The sequence below is a fragment of the Tasmannia lanceolata genome, unplaced genomic scaffold, assembly GCF_043159265.1.
Source record: "Tasmannia lanceolata isolate RefF3 unplaced genomic scaffold, GAP_Taslan_0.1 ptg000008l, whole genome shotgun sequence".
Lineage (NCBI taxonomy): Eukaryota > Viridiplantae > Streptophyta > Magnoliopsida > Canellales > Winteraceae > Tasmannia > Tasmannia lanceolata.
The window spans coordinates 15,121,692-15,147,654 of NW_027518685.1; the positions used below are offsets into that span (position 1 = coordinate 15,121,692).

Here is a 25,963-nt window from a genome sequence, read left to right on the forward strand (position 1 = left end):
TAGTCTTTGGATTTTTTCTTTCTTTTTTTATATATATGAGGGAATGGGTTTGGCTATTTTGAACAGGGGAAGTGAGAGTGTGTAATTACTAAATATAAATATTAAGAATATTATTAATAATAAATAAAAAGGATTTACTTCTCGGATTCGGATGTTAAACGGATCAGATATTCCATTTACCAGATTCGCATCCGCTAAGAGCCGGATATCTCATAAACGGATCCGGATAATATTCGTTTGAAACGGATCCGGATAATATTTGCTTTAAACGGATTCGGATGCGGACGGTAATCGAATTTTCGAATATCCATTTACACCCCTAACAATCAGAAATACGTACCCATCCTCGCCCGCAATTTTATTTAAAAAAAAAAAATCATTTCGAAGTTAAAAATGATTATTTCCACATAGTAGTCATGTTGGAAGCTACCAAAATTGATCCTCATTTTCAAATAAAATTATTTTAAGTTAATCTTATTTGAGAATGGTACAATAACACCTCTTTGGAAGCAGATAGTTACAGGAGACTGATATCTGCACAACCAATATTTGATAATGGCACTACTCACTTTGTTCTACACTTTTCTGATTGGATACTGATAGCATATTGATTATTGAATATTAAAAAAAAGTGTAAAACAAACTGAGTAAACCCATTATCAAAATATGGTACTGAGATTAGCATCACCCTACTTATATCATTTTTAAATTAAACTATTAACCATTACTGATGAATAATCAAATTTAACTTCAAACTCTCTCTCTCTCTCGTGTGAAGAACAAACTGAGTAAACCCATTATCAAAATATAGTTTGTCGTCTTACGTTGGGACAAGTTAAAAAAGGATCAAAGGAAAATGCGGTGACGTGTCTGGGCCCCACATTATAGAAAACATTTGTCGGCACGTCATGCTTGCGTACCCGCGCGTATTGGGTCGGACGCCCACGTGGCAGAGTTGATGTTGTCGTGGAGGCGCGCGAACGGTCGTCAACACTCACCGGTCCCTATTCTGCACTACGTAATTGTGAATGCCGTTAGTCAGCGACAAGACAGAGATGTGCTGATGGCTCGAATCTTCTTACGGGACCACGTTACCACATTTTCAAGCCTCTCGATCCTTTTTCATACACCCTTTTCACTTTTGACCTTCCTAACTCTCCATACTTTGAACTTTTTCTTTCCAGAGTATTCATATTACCCACACAATTGTAAGGGTTTACACATACTGAGAATTGTTGTTTTTATAAATGTAGGATCAGAGCATTCAATCAATTTTTTTAATTCATTCTTTTATTAATACAATAGATCTAATCAAAATTATTTTATAAATCTATTCAAAGTAATCTACTCTGAACATACAAATGATCTAGAATACAAAAGAGATCAAGAACTTACTTCGATCAACTAGGGTGGATGATCAATCTAGGCTGAATCTTCTGCTTTCTCTAATGAAATAGATCTCCTTATGATCAATTAGATGGCAGCAGGCACCAACCAACCACCTTATTTATATAAAAAACAATTGTTAGTATTCTACCAATAACAAAACTAATCAGTCTAATTGACCTTATATTAATTTATATCTAGCAATCCTGATATATTTAACTTATGACCGCACTAGAACATTCATGTCTCAATAGAATACTTAAGATGCACTAATTACCCTTATTGTTGGGACCCGGGTAGAACTCGCTGTTAAGGGGAGGGAATCCGTTCTCTTATAAGCCCATCCACATCGTTACACTTTTCCGATGTGGGACTATTTTGCATTCACGTGGAACCCCCCAACAATCTCCCCCTCCACGTGGAAGCACCGTGGACAATCTCGCCCCTCCATGGGAACTACCTCCCCCTCCATGTGGAAGCACCTTGGACAATCTCGCCCCTCCATAGGAACTACGAGATCTTCCCCGAGGGATTTTTCCTTCCTCAGAGGCATACCGGGATTACCGAGATCTTCCCCAAAGGATATTTCCATCATCGGAGGCTAAACCGGGGTTACCACGTGCCCGGTTTGATACCACTTGTTGGGACCCGGGTAGAACTCGCCTTCAAAAGCTAGCTGTTAAGGAGAGGGTGCTCGAATCCTTTTAAGCCCATCCACATCCACTCACTTATCCGATGTGGGATTAACGTAGAACCCCCCAACACTTATACACTTACCGATCACTGAGTCGATAAGTAAACCTAGTAATATCCCAATCAATCGCATTATTCAGTCTAGTCCATTAGTCAAAGATCAATAAACCATTCCCAACAAATCTGATCATCTATCTGAGTCGGAAGTGGGAAGGTCAGTCCCTCCTAGTTGTTTCAGAAATCAGAAAGACACTAAAAAAGATTGGCCATATTTAAAAACGGGGGTTCATTTATCATGAGTCTTCGTTTAGCTTTTCCAATAAGCAGAAAACTAATGTAGTTGAGTGATATCTTTTATTTATTAATGTTCAGTAGGTTGCAAGTTGAAAGCATGGCCCCAAATGTTACTTTTACAAACAGGCAAGTCCAAGTTCACGTGGGATGCAAGCTCTTCGTGGCCAAAAATATATTTTCTTACACTGACTGAAATCCCCTTTCTTTGTTCCATTTTTGTTCTTGACCTTGTATATTTTTACATAAAATAAATTAAAATTACATTCTCCAAGTTGCCTCCACAATGTTCCAGAAACAAAAATAAAACAGAAACCAAACACACACACAACTATCAACCATCCACGTGTAGAGACTAGATTATGGCCCACTGAGTGGATGCCCCACAACAATTATATATATTTTTTTGTCATTAGCAATACATCCAAGATTATGGCCCACTGAGTGGATGCCCCAGATCAAATATCAACCATCCACGTGTAGAGACTAGAGAGTGCACGTAAGTTTACCCCGTAAAATGCAAGCAATAGAGGAGGAGAAAAGGGGTAAGATGGGAAAAGAAGGCCTGGAATTTTCCTTCAGCGGTAGGTCGATTTGTGGCCGGAGGAGTCCTTTCCAAGACATTGAATGGACCCACATAACAACGGCTACTGGGCTCCATCATGGTTCCTTCAAAGTGGAGCGCTACCGTGGGCCCACATACCGGCTACTAAGGTAATCAAATCATTGAGACTTTTTTATATTATTTAAAAATCCCACGTGTCTTATGGCTCCCAAGTTAACACCTTGCGATAGATTTGGACGTCTCTTGTAGGAATCGGCCGATATTTGCGTGTCGGCATCTACAGTACCGTCGGCATGACAAATTCCTAATTTTGATAATGATGATGATACTCCCTTCATGCTTATTAAACGCTGTTATAAACTTATAATTTACGGAAATAATATCTGCTCACTCGTATTTAATAATGGCACTTCTGCTTTCTCATTTGCTTTTACAGTCTTATTATAATGATAAGCAAGTAAAGTAAGTGATGGAGATTCTAATGATCTTGCTTCATTACAATAAGCCCTAATAGTGCTTATATAGAGCATTTAAATGAGAAAGCTTACTACCTAAATTATTACAAGTAACCGGCCTAATCGAACACCCTAATAATCCAATGGCTCTGATATTTTATAACACAAATATTATCTCCATGTGGTGATCCTATCCCCATGATTTGGGATACTTGGACTATCTAAGGCGAGGAATATTGAATAATGGCTTTTCTCTTTTCTATTTTCCATGCAAATTCCCACTAGACCGCAGAATATATATATTTTTGAAATGGCAATAATTATATGTAGCAAATTTAGGAGGCCGAGATGGACCATCCATATATACAATAGGAAGACCGCATAATATTATGTTCTATGGAATATTTTTTCCATGAAAAAATTAATTTTTCATAATTTTCTTTTCCCGACATCCAAACTGCACGTGTATCTCATGTGGATATGATCTTGTGCGTAGTGAGCTCATAAATTTAAGCTCTGGGATATTTACCTCGTGAAAACTTATCCATGAAGTGCTTTTCTTTTGGCATCAATCATGTTTCCCTTATTTTTCCGTATGTATGATTTGGAAAATCCCTAGTTGCCTACCCTTTGGTTTGGTTAAGGGAGTAATTTCAAACTTCAAATATTAAAGTGAGGAGGAATGATATCATGAGAAGCACTTACATGTGACTTCGTGTCCAGGTCCCACCCATGTAACATAAGCATGATCTAGACTGTTCATTTGATGGGCCCTATTGTGAAGAGCTGTTTGGATTGTAGCAATATTTTGGAAATATTATTTAGTGAAATTTTTTTCCCCCAAATTTCTAACTTCTCCTTTGTTTGATTAGAAATTGAAAGAAAATAACTTGAACCAGCGCAGTTCAAGCTTTTTTTAGCGGGGGCCCTCATTTTATGAGGATATTTCTGTCAATAAGTCATAATCATATGATTTCTCTTTACATAGTGAAAAGGAAAATTTTCAATGCAAATTTTTCTGGCGAAAAGGTTGTTGTTGCACTCCAAAGAAGGAATGATCAAGGCATGAAACAATAACGTATATGGCATGTGTCATGTTTAAACCGTTGTTCATGATAAAGATCCCATTTTGTTCATGAACAACTATGGAAATTAATTACAAAAAACATTTTGTTCTTCGTTCGTGGATTAATTGGAGCACAATAAAATAATTTCTATTTAAAGATGTATGCTAAACTGAAGGGCACCTTTGCCAAAACCTAGCCACAAGGAAGCCCCATTGGATCCACGTCACCTGACATCATTTGTAATGGTACTGAAAAATACAAAAGTTAAAAGGAATAATAAACATGGTTGGGTGACATGAATTCAATAGGCCGCCCTTGCGGCTGGGGTTTTGCAAGTGTTGTTTAGTTTAGCATTCCTCATTTTTTTTCTGATTTATATTCTAGTCCAAAACATGCATGCAAATTGAAGTCGATTAATTTTGCAATATTTTCATATTAATGCTGAGATATTGTGCATCCAATCAGGCCCTGAGAATGCTGAGATATAATGCTCTAAAATCAGTGTATGATTGCTGCAGTACCTCTTATAAGGTATAAACACTGAAACTCAGTGTATAAATAATCTCTACTATCCAGTCACTAGACCATTTGGTTGGGCCGTAGCACAAAAGCTGCATCAGTTAAATGATCTTAGAAAGGCAAAGGAAGGTTCCTAGCCATGGGATCGTCTCAATCAACGGATATATGCATTGATTGATAGTAGAGATGACTGTTGCATTGAAATACAATGAATTGGAAATGTACATAGAGGGTGTGCACCAATTATTCCGGCTTATATTCCCAGCTTTGGTGTATAGTTTTAGTTTATATAGAAGATCATTACTAGTGTCTAGAAACATATGAAGATAAAGAACACCCCCCTCCTCCCTCTCTCTCTCTCTCTCTATCATAAATACTTCAAATTAAAGCTGGATTTTTCATTGTTTATATATATTTTTTGTCTACAAATGAGGATATCTTAATACTCAATCCATTCCAATGCAAGAGTAGCAGCAGATTTGCTTAAAACCCACTTAATTGCTTCACCTTTCCGTGTGTTCTTCCTTCTATTCCTTGACTCTTAAGCATGATTTTCTCTACCCCTTTAAATAAACAGACAATTTTCTTATTTTTTTCATTCAGATAACAGAATCAGATCTTCCCTTGTTCCAAACCTTTCCATGTCTGAGTTTTTCAGGCAATTCAGCAAGTGGGTAATTTGAATTCGTTTCCAAACGACCCAAAATTCAATTGAAAATGGGGCGCCATTCGTGTTGTTATACGCAAAAGCTAAGGAAAGGTTTGTGGTCACCTGAAGAAGATGAGAAGCTGTTCAATCATATCACTAGATTTGGTGTTGGATGTTGGAGTTCTGTGCCTAAGCAAGCAGGTAACTCTATATGACTCTTTTATCTTTTTTTTCTGAATTCTTACAATGGCAATGCTCCAATGGATAATTTTGTAATTTCATATTTCCTGTTTTTGCAGGTTTGCTAAGGTGTGGGAAGAGCTGTAGGCTCAGATGGATAAATTACTTAAGACCAGATCTTAAAAGAGGCACATTTTCTAAGGAAGAAGAGGATCTGATAATCAGTCTCCATGAAGTTCTTGGCAATAGGTTTTCAAGAAATAAAATTTTTTCATTTGGGTTATGATTGTTTATGAGAAAAATGAACTGGGCATTTATTTTTGGGGAATGATCTCAGCACAACTATGTTTGATAATTGCACTACCTCATGCTGTATTTTATTATTTAAAGAGCTGTCAAAGTTTATTACAGTTCCCACGGAGCTCTCACAAGCCAATTAAAAAAAGAAAAGACAAGCTTAGTTTGTGCAATTATTAAAACATTGTAGTGCCAATGTCAGCAGCCTTATTTTCAACCCATATACGTTTGAGGGGGCATGTTAGAATATGTGGGATCCAACGGTTGGATTGGGATAAGATCTCACCGTTGGATCATCTTGGAGGTAGATTGGGTGAGTTAGCTAAATGAGGAACGTGCATGGATATATTAGGCATGTGGATTAGAAGAGGGGGCATGTTAGAATTGTTGTCAAATGTATATCGATTTTCAATCCATATACGTTTGAGGGGGCATGTTAGAATATGTGAGATCCAACGATTGGATTGGGATAAGATCTTACCATTGGATCATCTTGGAGGTAGATTGGGTAAGTTAGCTAAATGAGGCACATGGATATATTAGGCATGAGGATTAGAAGAGGCAACCAAAAGAGATTAGGAAAGTAGATTTGATTAGGATTATTTTCTTCTATACTTATCTTGATCTCCCTTCTATGTTTATCATTTGAGTGTTTTATAAAAACACTTGTGTTTTATGTAAATTATCCAAGAATTAGTGAAATCTTCTCTCCAAAATTTATCATTTCCTCATTTTGAAATTGCAGGTGGTCTCAAATTGCGGCACAATTACCAGGAAGAACAGATAATGAGATAAAGAACCTCTGGAATTCATGTCTCAAGAAAAAACTCAGACAACAAGGACTAGACCCAACTACCCACAAACCATTGAGTGGAGGGGAAATTCTAGACGAGAAAAATTATGCACAAGAGGCCTCGCAACCACAACCTAAGAAACTCCGATTCATTAATCCAAGCTCCGGAATCGGAATGGATGACGCACACAAAGGCCATTCGATAATGGAACCTGTCTTTGATCCATTTCCAATGTTTGAATTTCAAGCGGGTATCGATCCAATTGCGATTAATTCGAACATTTTACTCCAATTTCAACAGAATCTCAGGCCTTCTGATCATCAGACCCATTTGGAAACAAACTTCGATTTCGGGTCTTCAATGGTTCCCAATTTATCATTTTGTGATTACAGTAATGTGACTTATATTTCGGACAATTCTGCGGCGAGAATGAGTCCTTTGTTCTTGAATGAAGCAGGGGAATGCTCTATTAACAGTGGAGTGGAACCTCAGATGAACAACATGGTTGGAGACACAGTTTTTGCTTGGGATAACAAACTGGAATCACTGTTTCAATTTCAGATCAATGGGATCAAATCTCATGGGCTGAAGCCATGTTTTTGGCAAGAAGAGCAGAAAAATATGCAAAGTTCAGATGATTATAATTGCTTTCCATTGACTTCGCCATCTCTTGATCTAACTGAAGGGAGTCTGGATCTATTTGAGCAGATTTAGACAGTGATTCACTGGGGATTTTCCTTAGCTTCTATGACTTTAACTCTCTCTCTCTCTCTCTCTCTCTCTCTCTCTCTCTCTCTCTCATGTTGAGATGATTATTGTGGACAGATCCTCTTGAGTTTTTGAGTTCTTTTATTTTGTTTTCTTTCTTTTTTGTCACAGAAACATGAAATAATGTTACTTGTTTCAGGGTGGTGATATAATGTAAATGGGAACTTTGATATTCCATTTCCTTCATTGTTTATCGGCCCACTATATGATTTTTTTCTTAGAATCCTGGTTTCAATCCACTATCACATCTACAGTGGAGGTTTAAGAGGCCCATCAATTCAGTTGATCCGATTCCGCTAGCATAGACGTAATGTTCTTTGTAGCCTCTTTTATATATTTTTTTTAATTCATTATACTATCTTCTATATTGGTTTTTAGACAATTTTTTTAATCGCCTCTTTTTAGAAATGTAGTTTTTTTCTTAACAACATAGATAGATATTTAGTACATATATCCTCCTAGAGTTTTTATATTGTTAGTGTATATTATAGTAGAGATTTTACCTCTTCCTCATCTTATGGTGTTTGTCCCACATGGCAGGTTTTGTACCTTTCTTTCTTTTTCCTTTTTTCTTTTTTAGGATGTATGTCCTTCTCATATGCCGATATTTATTATGACAAATAATCTTCTCCTATTTTTTCAGTTTTAAAGCGGTCCTGCGCAACTGCACATGGAGCTTCCCTGCGCTTAAGTACCTTAAAAAGCTTTCCATTGGTTCGTTTAGAGGGTCCACCTTTGTGGGTCCATAAAAAGTGACCAATGGGAGGCTTTATAAGCCACTTTTCTCTTCGCATGAACACTTTTCTCTTCTTTCTTATTGTTCCCAAACCAATTTGGTTCTTACATCTGGATGTAGAAAACTTTTGATTAACCCAACTAACTGTGAGAAATTTGGTTCAAACATAGAAGGTGGTGGAAAGAATCCATTTTTTAATCATTTTAACTTTTCAAAAGATGAAAATTATGATTTTTTAATGACAGTTTATCATAAGATTCTAAATATATCGTACATAATTACATAAAAGAAAAATTAGTCACCTTTTAATTACGAGTGGCTGGTGATCTGACTTTGCGTTGGACGCTAGCAATTCCCTAAATTATAAACCTTGCATTGTAAGGGTAATTCCACTAGTAACTCAATAAAAGAAACTTAGCCTCTCTCTCTATAATTTCTCAGAAAAGAAAAAGTAGAAACTTGGAGGGTTTCTATTGAAAAGGAGAAATTGGGAGGGTTTCCTAATCCGTTTAAAGTAGAATGGGTTGATTTATCGACCTTCATGGAACGAGATATTTAGGATTTCGCATTCACCGCACCCAAAAATATAACACCCAAACGAGATATTGAGGATCTCTCTCTCTCTCTCTCTCTCTCTCTCTCTCTCTCTCTGCTTTATGTGTTTATGAGTGATGAAGATGAAAAGGGTGTTCACATCAACTAACAGGGGCGACGACAATGGAGAGGAGACAGAGAGAAGATGGGTAGATCTTCCAATTGAGATAACAGCTTTGATCGCTGCTCGATTACGTCTAATCGATTTCACTGCATTTTGAAATCTATGAGTTGAAAGCGTTGTTGATTGAGCCACGGTTCATTAATCTCACACACCGAATCATAGCTGGTTTGTTTGAGGTGGGAGAGACATTAGCTGCCATAGATTTATTTCTCATTTTTTCATATGGATGATGAATAGTTTCTTTACTTCTGACATTTGTTTAAGTTTTTTTTTATTTTTTTTTATAAAACCTGATTAGATTATGAATCTTTATAATGGATATATGAAAAGTTGTTTTTCTTTTACTGCTAACATTTTTTTGCCCTTGTAAACCTGATTAGAGTATGCTAATATTTATGAAGAATATGATGGGAGACTGTTTTTAGGGGTAGTTAGTTGAATACTAAATGTCTGTATTCCCTTGCTTTAACGATGGCTGTTTACACTTTGCTAATAGCTTTTTTGAAATTAATTGGTAGTACTAGTATGTAATTAATTTTTTCTCATGCAGGGTTCTTGATATGTTATTTCACAGGTTCAATTAAGCATTCTTTTGAGATCTTGTTTATTACAATGAAGTATGGATTAGAAATGAACCCCTTTATCATAAAGTAGGAATCAAGCAATACTCAAAGATAGTCCTTAATCAAATCTTCCTGTTATTTAGCTCGGCTCCTGACCTTTGGTATGCTTGGAGGGAGGTCTGTTCGAGTGGAGACAGTGTTAAGCTGGGTGACCCTCAGTGGAGGAGTCTGCCTTCGGGGTTTTTCAAATTGAACTTTGACGGATCTAGTCTAGGTAACTCGGGCCCCTCTAAGATTGGTGGTCTCCCTAGAGACGAGGTTGGTGCCACGATCTGGGCCTTCTCTGGCCCTATAGGTGTTGCGAATTCAAATGAGGCGGAAGTCAGAGCAGTTTTACTAGGGATTAGGCTAGCTAAGACCGTTGACTTGGCTAGGGTGATAGTGGAGGGCGACTCGCTTAACATCATTGGTTGGCTGAAGGGTAGCAAGTCTCACCCCTGGAGATTTGATGATTGGATTGATGAGATCAGGGATCGCATTGGAGGATCAAAGGTAGTTTTCCAGTATGTCAAAAGGTCAGCTGATTCAGAAGCTGATATGCTTGCTAGGGATGGAGTCGCGAGGCAGGAGCTTGTGATATTCGATTTTCTTCCTCCTTGAGGATCTTGTTCAGTTTCGTGTCCTTGTATTTCCTTTTCTATTGTTTTTCTTATCTTGTTGCTGACCTGCTTGGTTGGCTTTCTACATTCTCCCCTTTTTCTGTTCAACAAAAAAAATAAAAATCAAATCTTCCTATTAGTGTGTGAGAGATATTTCTCTCATTTTGTTCCAGTCCCCTACTAGGAATAAACTCTACTTAAGTGACGGCGGGATGGTTGGCTCTGGTTTAGTAAATAGACTGCTCTTAAAAAGTTGTAGTATTGGGCCAGCTTCAAAACTACAGGGCGCGCAGATCCGCCGGACGGCCAAGCGCCGAACATACCTTGCGTCAGTGAGTAGAAAAGAAGAGTATAGAAGCCGTTCTGCCAACGGCCTTACTAATAGGGCTTCTCCTTGAGGCGCTCAGAGAAACAAAAAAAAGCAAAGCCTATTCTGATTGACTTTTGCCCTCGGGATTCTTTTTGGCATCAAGCCTACCCTCACATGCAGGGGATTCAATAGCAGTAGCAGCCTAGCCTATTCATTCTAATGTCATGATAGGCAAGGATTAGGTTAGAGGTAGTTTGATTAGATTTGCAGTTGGGTTAGATTAGAATTATCTTTTCAGTGTTTATCTTATCATCCCCAGCTCATCCTGTGAGTGCTCTATATAAGCACTGGTATGGCTGATTGTTATCATCTTATCATCCCCAGCTCATCCTGTGAGTGCAGTTGGGGTGCGCCGGCGTCTCCATGGGTTTGGTTCGGCGTCAGAGTCTGAAGAGCTTGGACTTGTTTCTCTCTTGCGCAGTCCGTGTCGGAGTAGGGTCTCGGGATCTTCTTCGGCCGTATCTCTTTCTGTTGAATATTCCTATTCGGATTTTTCGTCGTTTTCTTCTGATTCTCCTTCGTGCTCTTTCCTTTGCGAGTTTTCTCTCAGCTGCCTCTCTTCTTCATTTGAGTTAATCGTTTCCGATTCCTTTTTAGTTTCTTCTTCTTCACCCCCGTCTTCGTCTTCTTCTTTCTCCTCTGCTTCCTCGCCTTCCTCTTGTGTTTCTCCTGGTTCCTCGTTTGTTTCCTCAGTCCTTAAGTCTCCGGGTAGTGACTCTTCTTCCTCCGTTTCTTCGGAGGAGTCTGTTTCTATCAGGTAAACTTCTGGTTCCTCGATTTCTTCACTGGAGTCTGTCTCCTCGTCTGGGCTGGGTGGGTTTGAATCTGAGTCTTCAAAGGAATCACTATTATTTTGGCCTCTGCACATTGAGTTGGTGGGTTTTGTGTTCTGTTTATTGGCTTTTGGATGGATCCTTCGGTTGTTGCCACTGGGGCCAATAGAATCCCTATTCGTGACCGAGGGGTTTCTCGATGGAATGATGTTGGTGTGGGCTCGAGTTTTGGTCGAGGGGGGGTCCTACCCGAGTGGCATCAGGTGAAAACTAAGCGCTCTGCTCGAATGGAGAAGGCTAAGGCTCTCCGATTAGCTGGCGGGTGGGGAGATTGGCGTTGTATTAAATGTAAGTTTCGGAACTTTCAGAGAAGAGTAGCGTGTGGGAACTGTAATAAAATCTGGTCTGGGTTGGATTTTAACTTTCCTATGGAATATCGGAAGAACCGTTTGATGAACAAAGCTCCTCTGAGAAATGTTAGGTGTAATGGCACCGCGTTGATTAGGGGTGGCCCTGAGGCCTTACAGAAATCATCCGGTATATCCTTAAAAATGGACTCTGTTTCTCTGAAATCAATTTGCAATGCCGATTTGAGCCTTTGGGGTAAAATCGGAGTGGGTTGGTCCAGGAATGTTCCTACATTAGAAGATTGGCTCATGAGAAAAGGAAGATTGGATAACAAGGTAGTCGTTCATAAAATCGATTCTAATGAGGTGACGGTGTTTCCACCGATTGGTGTTAATCTTGCGAATATTGAAAACGTATGGCAATCTGCTGTGAATTCACCTTTCGTGGATCTTTTACCTCGGGCCGTAAAATTCCCGAAGGAGGGGTTGCCGGAGTGGTGGAATTTCATGGGAGTCCCGCCGGAAGCCTGGGATTCAGAAAATTTTAAGTCGTTAGGAGCAAGAATTGTTAAAGTTATTTTACTAGATTCTTCTTGTGAATCTGGAAAAGGGTATTCTTGCGCTCGGATTCAGATAGCATCGGTGGGAGATACTGGTGAATCCATGGTGATTCCTGCTTCAATGGATGGTGCGGTTATGTGGATTAGGGCTGAAAGAGATGCCTATTTATCTTCTTCAGAAGTTGGGGAGAGTAATGGAACCAGTTCTGTGTGGAAGATGATAAGGTGGCGCATGTTAGCAGCGTGGCTAATTGTACGCTAGAGGTGGAGCAAGTTAGCAGTTACGTGTGTCGTGATCCTAATGGGACACAAATTAGCGCTTCATTTGAATTTCAAAATGTGTTTCCACCTGTCTACAGATGGAGAAGTATTTGTGGTTCCAAGGGCTCTGATTTTATCCAAAGGCCAAGATTATCCTGGGAAATAAATAGCTTTGAGGATATTATCGAGGCTCTTTCCCCCAGAAATTCGTGTGTCACTCCCTCGAGTGTAGCGCCTGGGCCTCGTGTATTGAGCCATCTGGGCCTGGTTCCTAACCCCAGTTATATTGGGCCGGTTTCTGTGGGTCATTTGGTTCGTCCGGGTCCATGTCTTGACCCTGAGTGCATCTCGCCTCTTTCGATTATACCCGTCTTCCATTCGCGGGCCCAGCTCCTCTCTTTTTCTTCTGGTGGCGTTTCTAGTTCATCTTGGACTTCTTTTGGCCAAGGAATATATGCTTCTAATTGCTCTGCGAAGAGCCATGTTTTCTCTGATTTGTCTAGGCGTTTGGTGTTTGAAGAGGTTGATGATCCTACCCACTCAAGGGTTCAAAGGGTGGATGGGGAGGCCCTGGATGACTCTGATATCAGCAAGGAGGTGATGGAGATCCCTAACTCGATCAAGAGTTTGATAGTATATGATCCCCCTAATACGATCTAGAGGCTTCATCGTTCGGAGCTGCCCGTTATTCCTTATTCGGTTGGTTCAGGTGGAGTATTTGGATCACCTGAGGACGCGATCTGCATTATGGAGGCTGATACGGTAGAGGTTCTGGTTAATCACACTGTTATGCTAAGTAAGAAGCTTGGTTTCATATATCCAAGCTTGGAAGGTGACTTTAGGCAAATGATTAGAGAGGCGGAGTATCGTGAACAGAGCCACGACAAAGTATCGGGGGTTCCATCTTCTGGAACCCTTACTAGAAAGGAGAGGGAGTTAAAAAGGCTGAAATCTGCTGTTAACTATGAAGGATTCTCGTCTGGCAAAGCCAAGGTGGCGGGACTTGCTGAGCGGAAGAATCTTCTTAGAAAGGGAGGAAGGTTCTCTAAAAATGGTGTTTAGATGAAAATTCTGTCTTGGAACATTAATGGTTTGGGGGCGCTAGAGAAGAAGTTGCATCTAAAAGATATAGTGGTTAATCAAAAGCCAGATGTTGTTTGTATCCAAGAAACAAAATTAGGTTCCATTGATAGAAGGGTGGTAAGGAGGGTGGGAGGTTGCGCAAATTGGGATTTCTCCTATATCGAGTCTATTGGGGCTTCTGGGGGTATTCTTATTATGTGGGATGGTTCTAAATGGCAAAGCGCGGAGGTTCTGAAAGGCAAATTTTCTCTATCTGTTTTATTTCGAAAAGTAGAGGATGCTTATTCGTGGTTTTTTTCCGGGGTGTATGGGCCAGTTGTAGGGAGTGAGAAAAAGCTGTTGTGGGAGGAACTAGAGAGGGTTAGGGACTCTCGGTTTGATCCTTGGTGCATTGGAGGTGACTTTAATGAAATTAGATCGGTCAATGAGCGTATGGGGTGTAGGAGATCCAATTTGAATATGCAGTTGTTCTCTGATTTTATTGCTAAGCATAGCCTTATTGATTTGCCTCTATCAGGTGGTAGATTCACTTGGAATCGAGGGGAGAGCCATAGTCGCATTGATTGTTTTCTTATTTGTCCTAGCTGGTTGAATCTGGTTCCCGAGGTTTTTCAACGGATTATTCCTCGCTCTGTTTTGGATCATTGCCCGCTGCTGCTGGATCCGCAACAGGAGTAATGGGGCCCTAAGCCATTCAGATTTGAGAATGCTTGGCTTTTGGATCCTAGCATGGAGTTGAGGTTGGGAGAGTGGTGGTCTTCCCTTTCAGTGCAAGGTCAAGCTGATGTCATTATTAGTATGAAGTTAAGGTATGTGAAGGCTAAACTCAAGATGTGGGTAGAGGAGACTAAAGTGGTTAAGGTGGCCAGAAGAAGGTGGCTGGAAAATTTTATGAGGGAGGTTGAATTGGAGTTTGAGGTTGGTTTGGCTTCCGAGGTCGATAGAGTAAAGTTAGGCTGTGCTAAAGAAGAGCATAAAGGTATTTTATTGAGGGAGGAGATGGTATGGAAACAGAGGTCTCGGGTGAAATGGTTGTTAGAGGGGGACAGGAACACAGCATATTTCCACGCCATAGCGAGCGCCCGTCGCTGTTGTACAGGATTTCTGTTCCTAATGTGGATGGAAGGATGATTGAAGACAAGGAAAGTATTACTAAAGCTATCATCGAATTCTATGACTCATTGTATTCTTCGGAGGATGTTACTCGCCCTATTCCGGAGGGTGTGATGTTTAATGTGTTGTCTCTTGATGAAAGGTATTCTTTAGAGGTTCCTTTCAAAGAGGAGGAAGTTAAAAAAGCTGTGTTCTCGATGAGTAAGGATAAGGCTCTCGGCCCCGATGGTTTCTGTTTAGCCTTTTTTCAAGCCTGCTGGGAGTTTGTTAAGAAGGACATTATGTTCTTCTTTCAAACTTTCTTTGATGGATCTCAGTTGGATCGTAGTACTGGTTCCACATTCATTTCCCTTCTTCCTAAAATTAAGGGAGCTGTGAAGGTGACAGAGTTTAGACCTATCAGTTTGGTGGGTTGCCTTTATAAAGTGCTTGCGAAGGTTTTGGTTGAGCGGCTCAAGGTGGTGATGCCTTCTGTCATCTCTAAGGTTCAAAGTGCCTTTGTGTCCAAGAGGCAGATTCTGGATTGTGTTCTTATTGCGAATGAAGCTATTGATTCTCAAAGGCGGTCCGGAGTTGGCGGAATTATCTGCAAGTTGGACATGGAAAAAGCTTATGACAGAGTGGACTGGAGTAGTTTGGACTATGTTATGGGGCAGATGGGCTTTGGGGACCGATGGAGGGGATGGATTAGAAGGTGCGTTGAATCCGCCTATTTTTCAGTGCTGATTAATGGATCTCTGAAAGGTTTTTTTAAGTCCTCAAGGGGGTTGAGGCAAGGGGATCCTCTCTCCCCTTTCTTGTTCGTTATAGTTGCTGAGACACTGAGCAGGCTTATAGCATCTGGGAGTGGGCTTGGGTTGTTTCAGGGTTTTAGAGTGGGGAGGGAGAAGGTGGAAGTGTCCCATTTGCAATTTGCTGATGACACCCTGCTTTTCTGCCGACCGGATGAGGTATCTATTTTGAACTTGAAGGCGACTTTAAGATGTTATGAACTGTTCTCTGGCCAGAAGATTAACTTCCATAAATCGTGTATGTTTGCTATAAATTTGCCTTTGGACCAAGCTTCCTGTTATGCGTCGATTCTTGGGTGCAAGTTAGAATCCTTACCTTCCACATATCTGGGTTTACCTCTTGGGGTTGGTCGACCTGGAAAAAACTTATGGGACCCGGTGGTGGAGAGAATCGAAAGGAGACTGGATACTTGGAAGAAGAATTTAATTTCAAAAGGTGGGAGATTGGTGCTTGTGAAGGCGGTTTTGGCCAATATTCCCACTTATTTCCTTTCTCTCTTCAGATGCCCAATTAGTGTGGTTTTGAGGATTGAACAAATCCAGCGTAGATTTCTGTGGGGTGGTTCCGGGGATTCTGCGGGTATTTCCCTAGTAAAATGGGCGGAGGTTTGCTTTCCTTTTAAAAATGGGGGCTTGGGGATTCGAAAAATTAAAGAATTCAACCAGGCTCTTCTGGGCAAATGGCTTTGGCGGTTTGGAATCGAGAAAGATCAGTTCTGGGTTAAAGTGATTAGCAGTAAGTACGGTGCTAAGGTTGGTAAGTGGGATTCAGGGGATTTGTTTTCTTCTAAAGGGTTAACTGTGTGGCGGGACATTATGAAAATTTGGCCTAAATTTGTCAAGGGTACCAGATTCAAGATTTACTCATGGGATCGAGTTAGATTTTGGTTGGACGCGTGGTGTGCGTCTAAGCCTTTGAGTTCTCTGTTTCCGGATTTATGCAAGGTAGCTCTTAATAAGGAGGTCCTGGTCAAAGATTGCTTCGTGCGGGAGAATGGGAGAGTGTTGTGGATGCCAGCCTTCCGCAGAAATTTCTTCGAGGGAGAATTGGAGACTCTTACTCATCTATTCCAAATCATAGAGTCGTGTTATATAAAGAGATCTGGGGCTGATATGAGAATTTGGATATGGGATAAGTCCGGTTTCTTTTCTGTTAAGTCATTTTATTCTCACCTCCTTATTTGCCCTAATCCTTCTATCTTGGCCAATGTTTGGAAATCTCTTTGTCCTCCTAGGGTTTGTTTTTTTGGATGGGCGGTTTGTAGAGATAGGATTCAAACCATTAACTTCCTTAGGCGAAGGGGGATGATGCTGATTGCTCATTGCCCTTTATGCCTTTTGGACGGAGAATCGGCTAGTCACCTTTTTATGCATTGCAGTTTTGCTCGATCGGTATGGAGTCTGATTTTGGCTAGATTCCGTTTGCGTTGGGTATTTCCCTTCTCAATTTTGGATTTGCTTGAAGCGTGGGAAGGAGTTCCGTGGAAGAAAAAAGGGAGAATTTTGTGGCATTTGTGTTTGTTTTCTACGTTTTGGGAGATCTGGAAGGAAAGAAATGCTAGAGTTTTTGAAGGGGTTCACAAGCCTGCTCACCGAGTTTATGTTAATATTATTGCCGCTGTTATAGCTAGGGTAAGGTGTTTACCCTCTTTTCAGTTTGTGTACGCTTATGATTTATGGGAAGGCTAGAGTATCATCTGTTTGGAGAAGGTATCTTGTCACAAGGTGGTGCAAAAGTCGATCCCGCCTCCATCTGGTTGTCTGAAAGTTAACTTTGATGGGTCTAGCTTCTGTAATCCGGGTCCGACGGGTATTGGTGGCCTGTGCCGCCATTCTTTCGGTACATCTCTGTGGGCTTTTTCAAGTCCACTTCGGGTCTGCGATTCCAGTGAAGCTGACGTTAGAGCCGCTTATGAGGGTATCAAGCATTTGGATAGGGGGGTCCTGGATACATCCATTGTGGAGGGAGATTCTTTAAATGTTATTAGATGGCTATCTGCTAAGCCCGCTTGGAGATTTTGGTCTCTGTTCGATGAGATAGATGACTTAGTTGGTGGGTCATCCATTGCCTTTCAGCACGTGCGCAGATCAGCAAATGGGGAAGCAGATTGTTTAGCTAGGGAGGGTGTAGTGAGGGAGGAGCTGGAAATCTTTGATTTCCTCCCTCCTTGAGGGTGCTTGTATTTTTGCTTTTTGCTTTTTGTTTGCTTTTCTGTTGTTTTTTCTGTTCTCCTTGCTCCTCTCTTTGGGTGACCTTCTTGGTCCTCCCTTTTAATATATTTGATGGCCTTTCAAAAAAAAATCTATGACCAAAAACGGGTGTAAACATAAGATATGGTAGTGCTGATATCAATTTCATTAAATACATGTGCATACACACAAATATATATACACGCACACACACACACACACATATATATATATATTTATATATTTATAGAGAGGGATATAGATATAGATATAGACACACATATATCTATTCGTGTGTGTTGAGAGAGATTAAGAGAAAATGTAATCAAATTAATGGGCAATACAAAGGAGCCACCTTCTATTTACAATCAAAACATGGTTCATTGCATTGATTGTTTGGCTGAGAATTGCAACTATCGTGTAGAATGTTCCTAATATGGCTGTAGCCCTTGCATAGGCAAAAACCACCTAAGTCAAATAGCAAGGGGTGCCACGTCCACTTGTCCCTTGCCAGCTTGCCAATTTTATGGGTCAAGATTTTAGTGATTTTTAAAATTTTCATAGATTTCCTTAAATTAAAACTATTCCAAAAATGAAAGATTGTATGCATGTCTCCAAATTTATCTAATCAAGACAATGTTAATTACCACCCCTAATTTAGAAGGAAGAAGATAAGCTTGCAGATTTTTTAACAAAGTACAGCCATCACAGACTCCATGTTAAAAAAATGAAAAAAAAGATGAATAAACTTTCCATAGATATCCAAATTTTTCATGAAGAATATTTTTCATAGGCTTATATATATATAGGGCATATAGAGACATTACCAGGCACAGACTTAGGAGAAATGGTTTCTTTGAAATTCTTCTTTGTAGCACTCCTGGTGGCAGCCATTGCAGCAAAAGAGGTTACTGAAGCAACTACTCGTCATCCATTAGTCGACGAGCTCAACGGGATCACGCCTATCCCTAACAAAAAACGACGTAAACATCCTATTCCAATTTCGTTTTCTATTGTCATCTCTACCTTACTACAAGAAAAAAATAACCTTAAAAAGAACTTTTAGGTATTGGTTTTTGTACTTATTTTGTATATTTTGTGAAAGGATATGGAGGACTTATGGTTGGATTTGTTGTTTTCAGTATGCGATAAAATATGCTTTAATGGCTGCTGCGGCACATGTTTCGTTGGATTTGTATGCTTTATATGCTGCTAGCTTGGCGAAGAACTCCAATATCCCTAAGTATTTTTAGGACATGTAAACTGTGGTCGTGGACAAGCAAGAGTGCTGTTTTTGTCCATTAACATTTCCTTACTTACTATTGAAATGGGATTATGATATAATAAAATGTAATAAGGAATGACCGTTTCCGCTTATATTTGTTCTTTTCTTCATTTTTTTGTTGTTTGCCTAATATTTTACTTTTTCATTTGTGTTTTGGTTGTGTTAGAGAGAGAGAGAAGGATCAAGGTAGGAGTTCATTTCTTTTACACTAGAGAGGGCAGTCCCAAGTGAAAAAAAGGTAGATATATCACTTCCCTTAATGTTACGCAACTATATAAAAAATAAAATGCAACAAATTAAATAGGAGAGAGCAAAGGGAAATGATTTTTTCACTCTCTTTTTAGCTTTTCAACCCCCACTTGTCTGTCTTCTCTAAAAAAAATGCCTCCATTTCCACCCCTTTTTGTTTCTCTTTTCTTGAAAATGATTTCATATGGGAAAGAGCTCCCCATTAGAATGAAACTCTCATGGGAATGGATGGACGGTCAACACGTCTTTGAATACCCTACTTTGCTCCTGTAAAACCCCACTTTCCCTATTAACAAATCACAAGAAATGAAAGCAAAGGTGAAGGCTGAAGACACGAAATGACTCACCTCCGCTTCGTTCCCCACGGGGGGGAAGTTTATAGCTTATCCTCCGCTTCCGAACAGCAGAAGGTTGTTCCAATCCTGATGCGAAACCTAGATTGCTAGAGATGAATGGAAACCTAGGTTGCGCTCGGCAACCATTATTCGAAGCGCTAATTTGGTTTTTCCGCTTAAAAACCCCGAAAATTTTTAAGGAGCTTGTTCGGTGTTCATTCAAATGAATATGAGAATGGCTCAATTCGCTCTCGAACTCCGATAATTGAGAGCTGCTATTTGTCACTTCGGGGAATCTGATAAATGAGTTTATCAGGTTACCCTATCTCTTTTGTTTCTCCTTGCATCCACATTCTCCTCTCCCTCCATACAATGGTGTCCCCGCCTCCGTTGACTCCATCAAGGCTTTTCCCTCCTTGCAGGTAAGCTTCAACAAGACCTCTCTCTCTCTCCTAGTCTTGTCCTAGAAATCATTCAGGGTAAGATTCATACGAAGGCGGGATGGGGTTTTTACTTTTCCAATAAATTCAGTGCATTTTTTTTGTTGCTGCATCTTCATAATTGAGAAGATTTCACATTATTTCGTAGTACTGATCCTTTTCCTTATAATCAGTGATTGCATTATCGACTACTGAGGCAGAAAATACATGGCAGCCATAGAAGCTGTAAAGGAAGCTATTTGCTAAATGATTTGGTTAACAAGCCTTGGTAGGTTGTAACTGAAGAAATAAAAGAGAAAAGGGCAGAGAAGATTTTTAAGAGACTATTTAATGTGTTTCGATTATATGAAACCTACATCCACAATCTCACTCCTCATAATTTTTCCATGGAGAAGACACACAGAGAGTAGATGCTAAACGTGGCAGATAGTGGGAGTTATGGGTGGTTCATGGTTGTCAAGAGAATGGGCAAGAGACGTGTGAGTTATGGGCAATTCAAGGTTGACAAGGGACTTGGAAAGATCGAAGGAGTAGTGGTTGGTTGAGGCTGTTGAGGTGGAGAGTCATTCCGAGAATCATGCTCACTTGATTCTCGGTTGGTAGAAGTAGTGGATCCGTTAACACCCTCCCTCAAACTCAACAGAGAAGAGATGACTTTGAGTTTGTCACGTATCCACCCAAATCTTGGTGTTGCCAACCCCCTTTGTAAAGCCATCAACGAGTTGCCCTTTCCTAGAGATATAAAGAACTTGAAGAGACCCGCGCGCAACTCTTTCACGGACAAAATGATAATCAACTTCAATTTGTTTAATGTGGGAATGAAGAATAGGATTAGCTACCAAATATGTAGCACTAATATTGTCGAAATAGAGAATCGTATATGTCATAAAAATAGACCCCGATCACGCAGCAAAGACTGCACCCAACATAAATCAGTTGTTGTTATGGCCAGAGCTCTGTATCCAGCCTCAACACTAGATCTCGAAATTGTACGGTGCTTTTTAGAGTTGCATAGTATTAAGTTATGACCCATAATGATACAACGTCGAGAAGTAGAACGACGATCATCGGGATAGCTAGCCCAGTCAACATCAGCGTAAGCTGCGGGAGTGACTTCTAAGAAGCTGTGGAGCATAGATCAAGACCAATTGTGTCCTTAACATAATGTAAAACACGTTTGATTGCTGCAAAAGTGCATAGATTTCGGGCGTCACTTTCAGCGATCATATACGCAATAGCTGAAGCAAGCAAGTGAGGTCCCCGATCGAGGGACCGAACGATGCGTAAGGGAGGCTTAGCCGACCGCTTTTTTTGAACACCTGTAACCAAGGCCTCGCTGTATGAATTGGCACACTTGGTTAACAGGATAAGAAAGATCAGGGCGAGTCATTGTAAGATATTGGAGGGCACCAACAAGGCTTTGATAGTCTGTAGCATCTTCCAGATAGTCACCATCACGAATAGAGAGCTTTGCTTTAGAAACCATGGGAGTGGGGGCCAGCTTAGAGTCAATCATGTCAGATCGAGCTAATAAATAAAGTGCATATTTTGGTTGTGCAAGAGTTATCGCATCGGAGGTGCGGTGAACTTCCATTCCAAGAAAGAAATGTAAGGGTCCTAGGTCTTTCATATCAAAGCGATTTCCAAGATATCAAAGCATGATAGAAATAACATGAGAATTACTACCAGTAACAATGCTATCATCAACATAAAGTAGTAGAAATATAAACCGTGAGATGTGTGCTTGAAAAATAGTGAGGAATCATTCTTGCTGCTGGAAAACCCATGTTCTTGGAGCGTGAAGCTGAACTGGAGAAACCAAGCACAAGGTTCCTGCTTGAGACCATAATTTTTTTTTTGAAAAATGACATATTATATTATAAATCATACGGAAATTCCATAAGATAGGGACCAGGAGTCCCCTTATGCTTTACATCGTATGAAGCCCAGATCACCTCTTGGGCATAAAAATAAATAAAAATCCTTGAGCCATTCCATTATCACCCATCCTTCGAGTTAGAACCTTCTGAAACCACCACCAACCAAAAGAGTCAATCCACCTTTTTTCCAAAAACCTTAAAAAACCTTGCAAAACCCTGATAGATACTTATCAAAAAAAACTTTGCAATCTTCCAATGAAGATCTTGAATAAACTCCCCTTTAAGATGAGCATTTTTGTAGTTCCATCAAGAGTCGCTCAACCTCAGATGCAAAGACCTCCTCATCCGACACGTTGGCCGAGTGTTCCTCATCATTTGGTTCCTTTTCTTCGAATGCCCTTTTCCGGTTAATCATAACCTCCAGCGTCTGAATCCCCACCGCCTTATCTGCTTCCCATCGAAGAAGCCTTAGGTTCTTTTCATCCACCAGGACTTGTTGAAAAAGGGGTGCTTATACATTGGCGAATGGATTTCATTAACATTGTAGGTTCTGGTTATGCTAAAGAAGACTTCCGACCTCTTATTGGTTGCCTCTTTGAAAAGCTTCCATTGCCTTTTTAGGAAGTCTCTAATGTCGGCGAATGGATTTCATTAACATTGTAGGTTCTGGTTATGCTAAAGAAGACTTCCGACCTCTTATTGGTTGCCTCTTTGAAAAGCTTCCATTGCCTTTTTAGGAAGTCTCTAATGATCTCTCTCGGCGTTGGTGATAACTTGGCGGCCAACTCTTCATTACAGGCCAAGGCTTTCAATCTGCACAGAGCTTCCTCCATCTTTAATAGGTCCAAGGACCGCTTCCTTTTTTATCCCGAAACCGGAGCATTCGAGGAAGATGAAGGGAATGAGGAAATATCATTCAGATTCTCCATCTTATCTTTTTTTCTCTTTTCCTCTGCTCTCTCCTTTTACGGAGGAAGCGAAGAGTCAAGAGATTGATTGTTTCCAAATCTCCTGAAAGATCTACAAAAATAGCGAAGAATTGAATACTTTAATCAAAGGGTAGAAAACTTGTATAGGGCTCAGATCCTGGCCCTGACGGATCTCTTAATTCTTCATTTCTTCAAATGATTATTAACATTTCTCCAGGTAGCGCCATCTCTACATTACCAATGTCATAGGGCATCAAATACTTAAGTTAAAACCTTTCTCGATGATATCTCCAATCCCACGCACCATGTAACTTCTGCCTTGCTAGAAGCTAGAGTGACCCTAAATAACCTTCATCCAAAAGCAGCACAGGCCTTGGGTAGCGGGGAGGGCCAAACATGACTACTAGGGGATCCTGACAATATTTTCATTTTTATCCTTCAGCCCTTCTGAAGGTAACTTTATGGAGATATCCAGCTTTCTTTTGGGTAATTTTCCTCGAGGGTACCCCCCATAATGAAATTCGGATAGGTCTGCTTCAGAGCCTTGCATTCAAACTAAGCCAGAGTTAAGCTTTTGAGACCTAGACTTTGACCCAGAGTTTGACCCAGAAAGACGTAATCCAGGAGTCCCATGTTTAATGACTCCCAACACCTTCCTTGGCTTCACAGGCCTTCCCTTCCGGGTCAAAAAACGTGCGGATCTAGTACGCTTAAATGTTTGTTTAAGAGAGGAATCCTCCAGCCTGAAACCTCCTTTTGTGGAATCAGATCCAATAGGTATAAAGCAGACTTGTCCAAGTTGCTTGCTTGATGATCCCAAAGCACATCCATCATTCAGAGAGGGAAGCAGAGGAAGGGGAAGCATAGGATTTTTGGGAAGAGCACCCTGCACTTTTTCTGCTGTTACAACTGAAAAATGAAATTTGAATTCAAAAGGGTGGGCCCCATAGAATCATCGGGTCTCCTGCCCTGGATCAATGTCACAAATGTCATTCTCGGGAATTTCTCGGCAAGGGAAAATCTCGGGATATATTAATTTTTATTAATTTTTTCGGGTTTATATCTGAAAATAAACGGTAAAAATAAAATTATTTAAAAAATATACAAAAATATTAAATTTAAGAAAAAAGTATAAAATAAAAATATCGGATAATATCGCGATATTATCGGGATATTTTATGATAAAAATGAAAATATCACTATATTTTTAAAATCTCGGGATTAGTTCGGGATTTTATCGTTTTATCAAAATCTCGCCATAAGAACGCTATATTTTGAAAGTATCGAAGATATTTGTGACATAGCCCTGGATTCCCCAAGAAGACAATGGGGGACTCACCGCCTGGGCTGTCAGCTGACTTTCCAAAACCGGATTACAATCCACCAATGGTTCCACCACCGGGGAGATCTGTAGCCCTGTGTTGTGGGAGGGCTTGCAATGAACAGCATCGGAGCCCGACTGAGGCCCAATGTCCTGGATTTCGATTCCGACTGTGTAACAATGATATGATATCCATAATTTAACAAAGGAGGAAGACAACTTTCACTGAGGAGCAAGGATTTTCCTGACACAAAGCTCATACATTGGTTGTGGCTCCCTTCCATTTTCATCTCCAATACCGGTCCAAACAGATTCCCTAAAGCTTCGACCGTTGAGGTAGCCCATACATGTAGTGGGATGCCATAGAATTTAACCCAAAGTGCTTCTGTGCCTTGAACATATTCTCAGTTCCAGTGAGACAGAGAAAGCAAATGATTTCCCCAGGCCTCAGCTCCCTTGGCTAGGATCTCGGCAGCCACCTCCTCCGATTCAAACATAAACAAGACTTCATCCTTTGACAAAGTACATGGGCAAGGAAGATGTCCCAAAATCTTTGAGCCCAACATCATAGTTCATCTAGGGTCCCAAGTGTATCCTTTTTCATACCTACCAAGCACGCTCTTAGGGTATCCAATCTCATTTCCACCTCCGTACCCGAAATAGATAAAGATGGGATCCCTCCCTTGAGAGATGAGGATATCATCCTAGAGTCAGGCCATCGGTCAACCTCCTCCTTACTAGCATTAGCCGAAGAGGCTTCTGGATTGATGGGATTCGCACCAAAAGGTGAACCACTTTCTGTCCAAGTGACACCGCCGACATCTACCCCGCCATTTGAAGTTAAAGTAATAGCAAGTTGGGCAAAGCCAGTCCTCAGGCCGCCAGCTCGATTCCTCCTTACTTCTTCCATTCAGAACAACTTCCTTTCTTTTTCTTCTGCTTGAGACCATAAATGGCTTTGTGTAAACGACAAACATACTGTGGTCGAGATTGATCAACAAAACAAATCCTGGAGTTTGATGTGTGTTTACTTCCTTATACAGGTGTCCATGAAGGAAGGCATTACAAAATTCAAGGTGTATTTTTGAATGAATATATATATATATATATATATATATATATATATATGAGTTAAGTGAAGCTACACATACGTGTAGCTAACTTAGCTACACCGACAGCTTAAAATACAGTGGGCCCACATTATTTGGGTGATCCAAACCATTCATTTGATAGGACCTCATATTGATAGGGTGTGCCCAAAAAATCAGCTCCATTGGATGATCTCAAATTGTGGAGGCAAAAATGGACAGATTTGTGAAGGTTTTTACACGTCCATTTTTGTCTCCACAAATCGTAGGGTTGGGATGATCCTATGGAGCTGATTTTTTGGGCACACCCTATCTATGTGAGGGCCCATCAAATGAATGGTTTGCATCACCCAAACAATGTGGGGCCCACTGTATTTTAAGCCGTCGGTGTAGCTAAGTTAGCTACAAGTATGTGTAGCTACATTTCTCTCTCTCTCTCTCTCTCTCTCTCTATATATATATATATATATATATATATATATATATATATATATATATATATATATTGACTAACCCGGTTACAAGGATTGTTTGGACTTGGCCAATATCACCAGGTGTTGATTATTGGTGTGGCACCCCATGTAGTGACGTGGGAACCTCATGTGGGG

At 40.3% G+C, this 25,963-nt stretch overlaps 1 protein-coding gene and 1 long non-coding RNA gene across 2 annotated transcripts; both read left to right on the forward strand.

Moving 5' to 3' along the window:
• Positions 1-5,312: 5,312 nt before the first annotated feature.
• On the forward strand, positions 5,313-7,889 carry LOC143883290 (transcription factor MYB41-like). Its single transcript, XM_077386635.1, has 3 exons — positions 5,313-5,826; positions 5,925-6,054; positions 6,848-7,889. Exons 1-3 carry the CDS (start codon positions 5,694-5,696, stop codon positions 7,608-7,610), a joined length of 1,026 nt encoding a protein of 341 aa, XP_077242750.1. The 5' UTR covers positions 5,313-5,693; the 3' UTR covers positions 7,611-7,889.
• A 904-nt stretch (positions 7,890-8,793) lies between these two features.
• LOC143883291 (uncharacterized) lies at positions 8,794-19,223 on the forward strand. Its single transcript, XR_013252353.1, has 2 exons — positions 8,794-9,294; positions 18,971-19,223. It is a non-coding gene; the product is annotated as an uncharacterized LOC143883291 (long non-coding RNA).
• The last annotated feature ends 6,740 nt before the right edge of the window (positions 19,224-25,963 follow it).

Excerpts from the sequence above, each read along its gene's own strand:
- LOC143883290 (XM_077386635.1), top strand. The coding sequence starts at position 5,694 with ATGGGGCGCCATTCGTGTTGTTATACGCAAAAGCTAAGGAAAGGTTTG. Across the intron at positions 5,827-5,924 it reads TTCTGTGCCTAAGCAAGCAG|GTTTGCTAAGGTGTGGGAAG; the intron begins GTAACTCTATAT and ends CTGTTTTTGCAG. Across the intron at positions 6,055-6,847 it reads CATGAAGTTCTTGGCAATAG|GTGGTCTCAAATTGCGGCAC; the intron begins GTTTTCAAGAAA and ends TTGAAATTGCAG.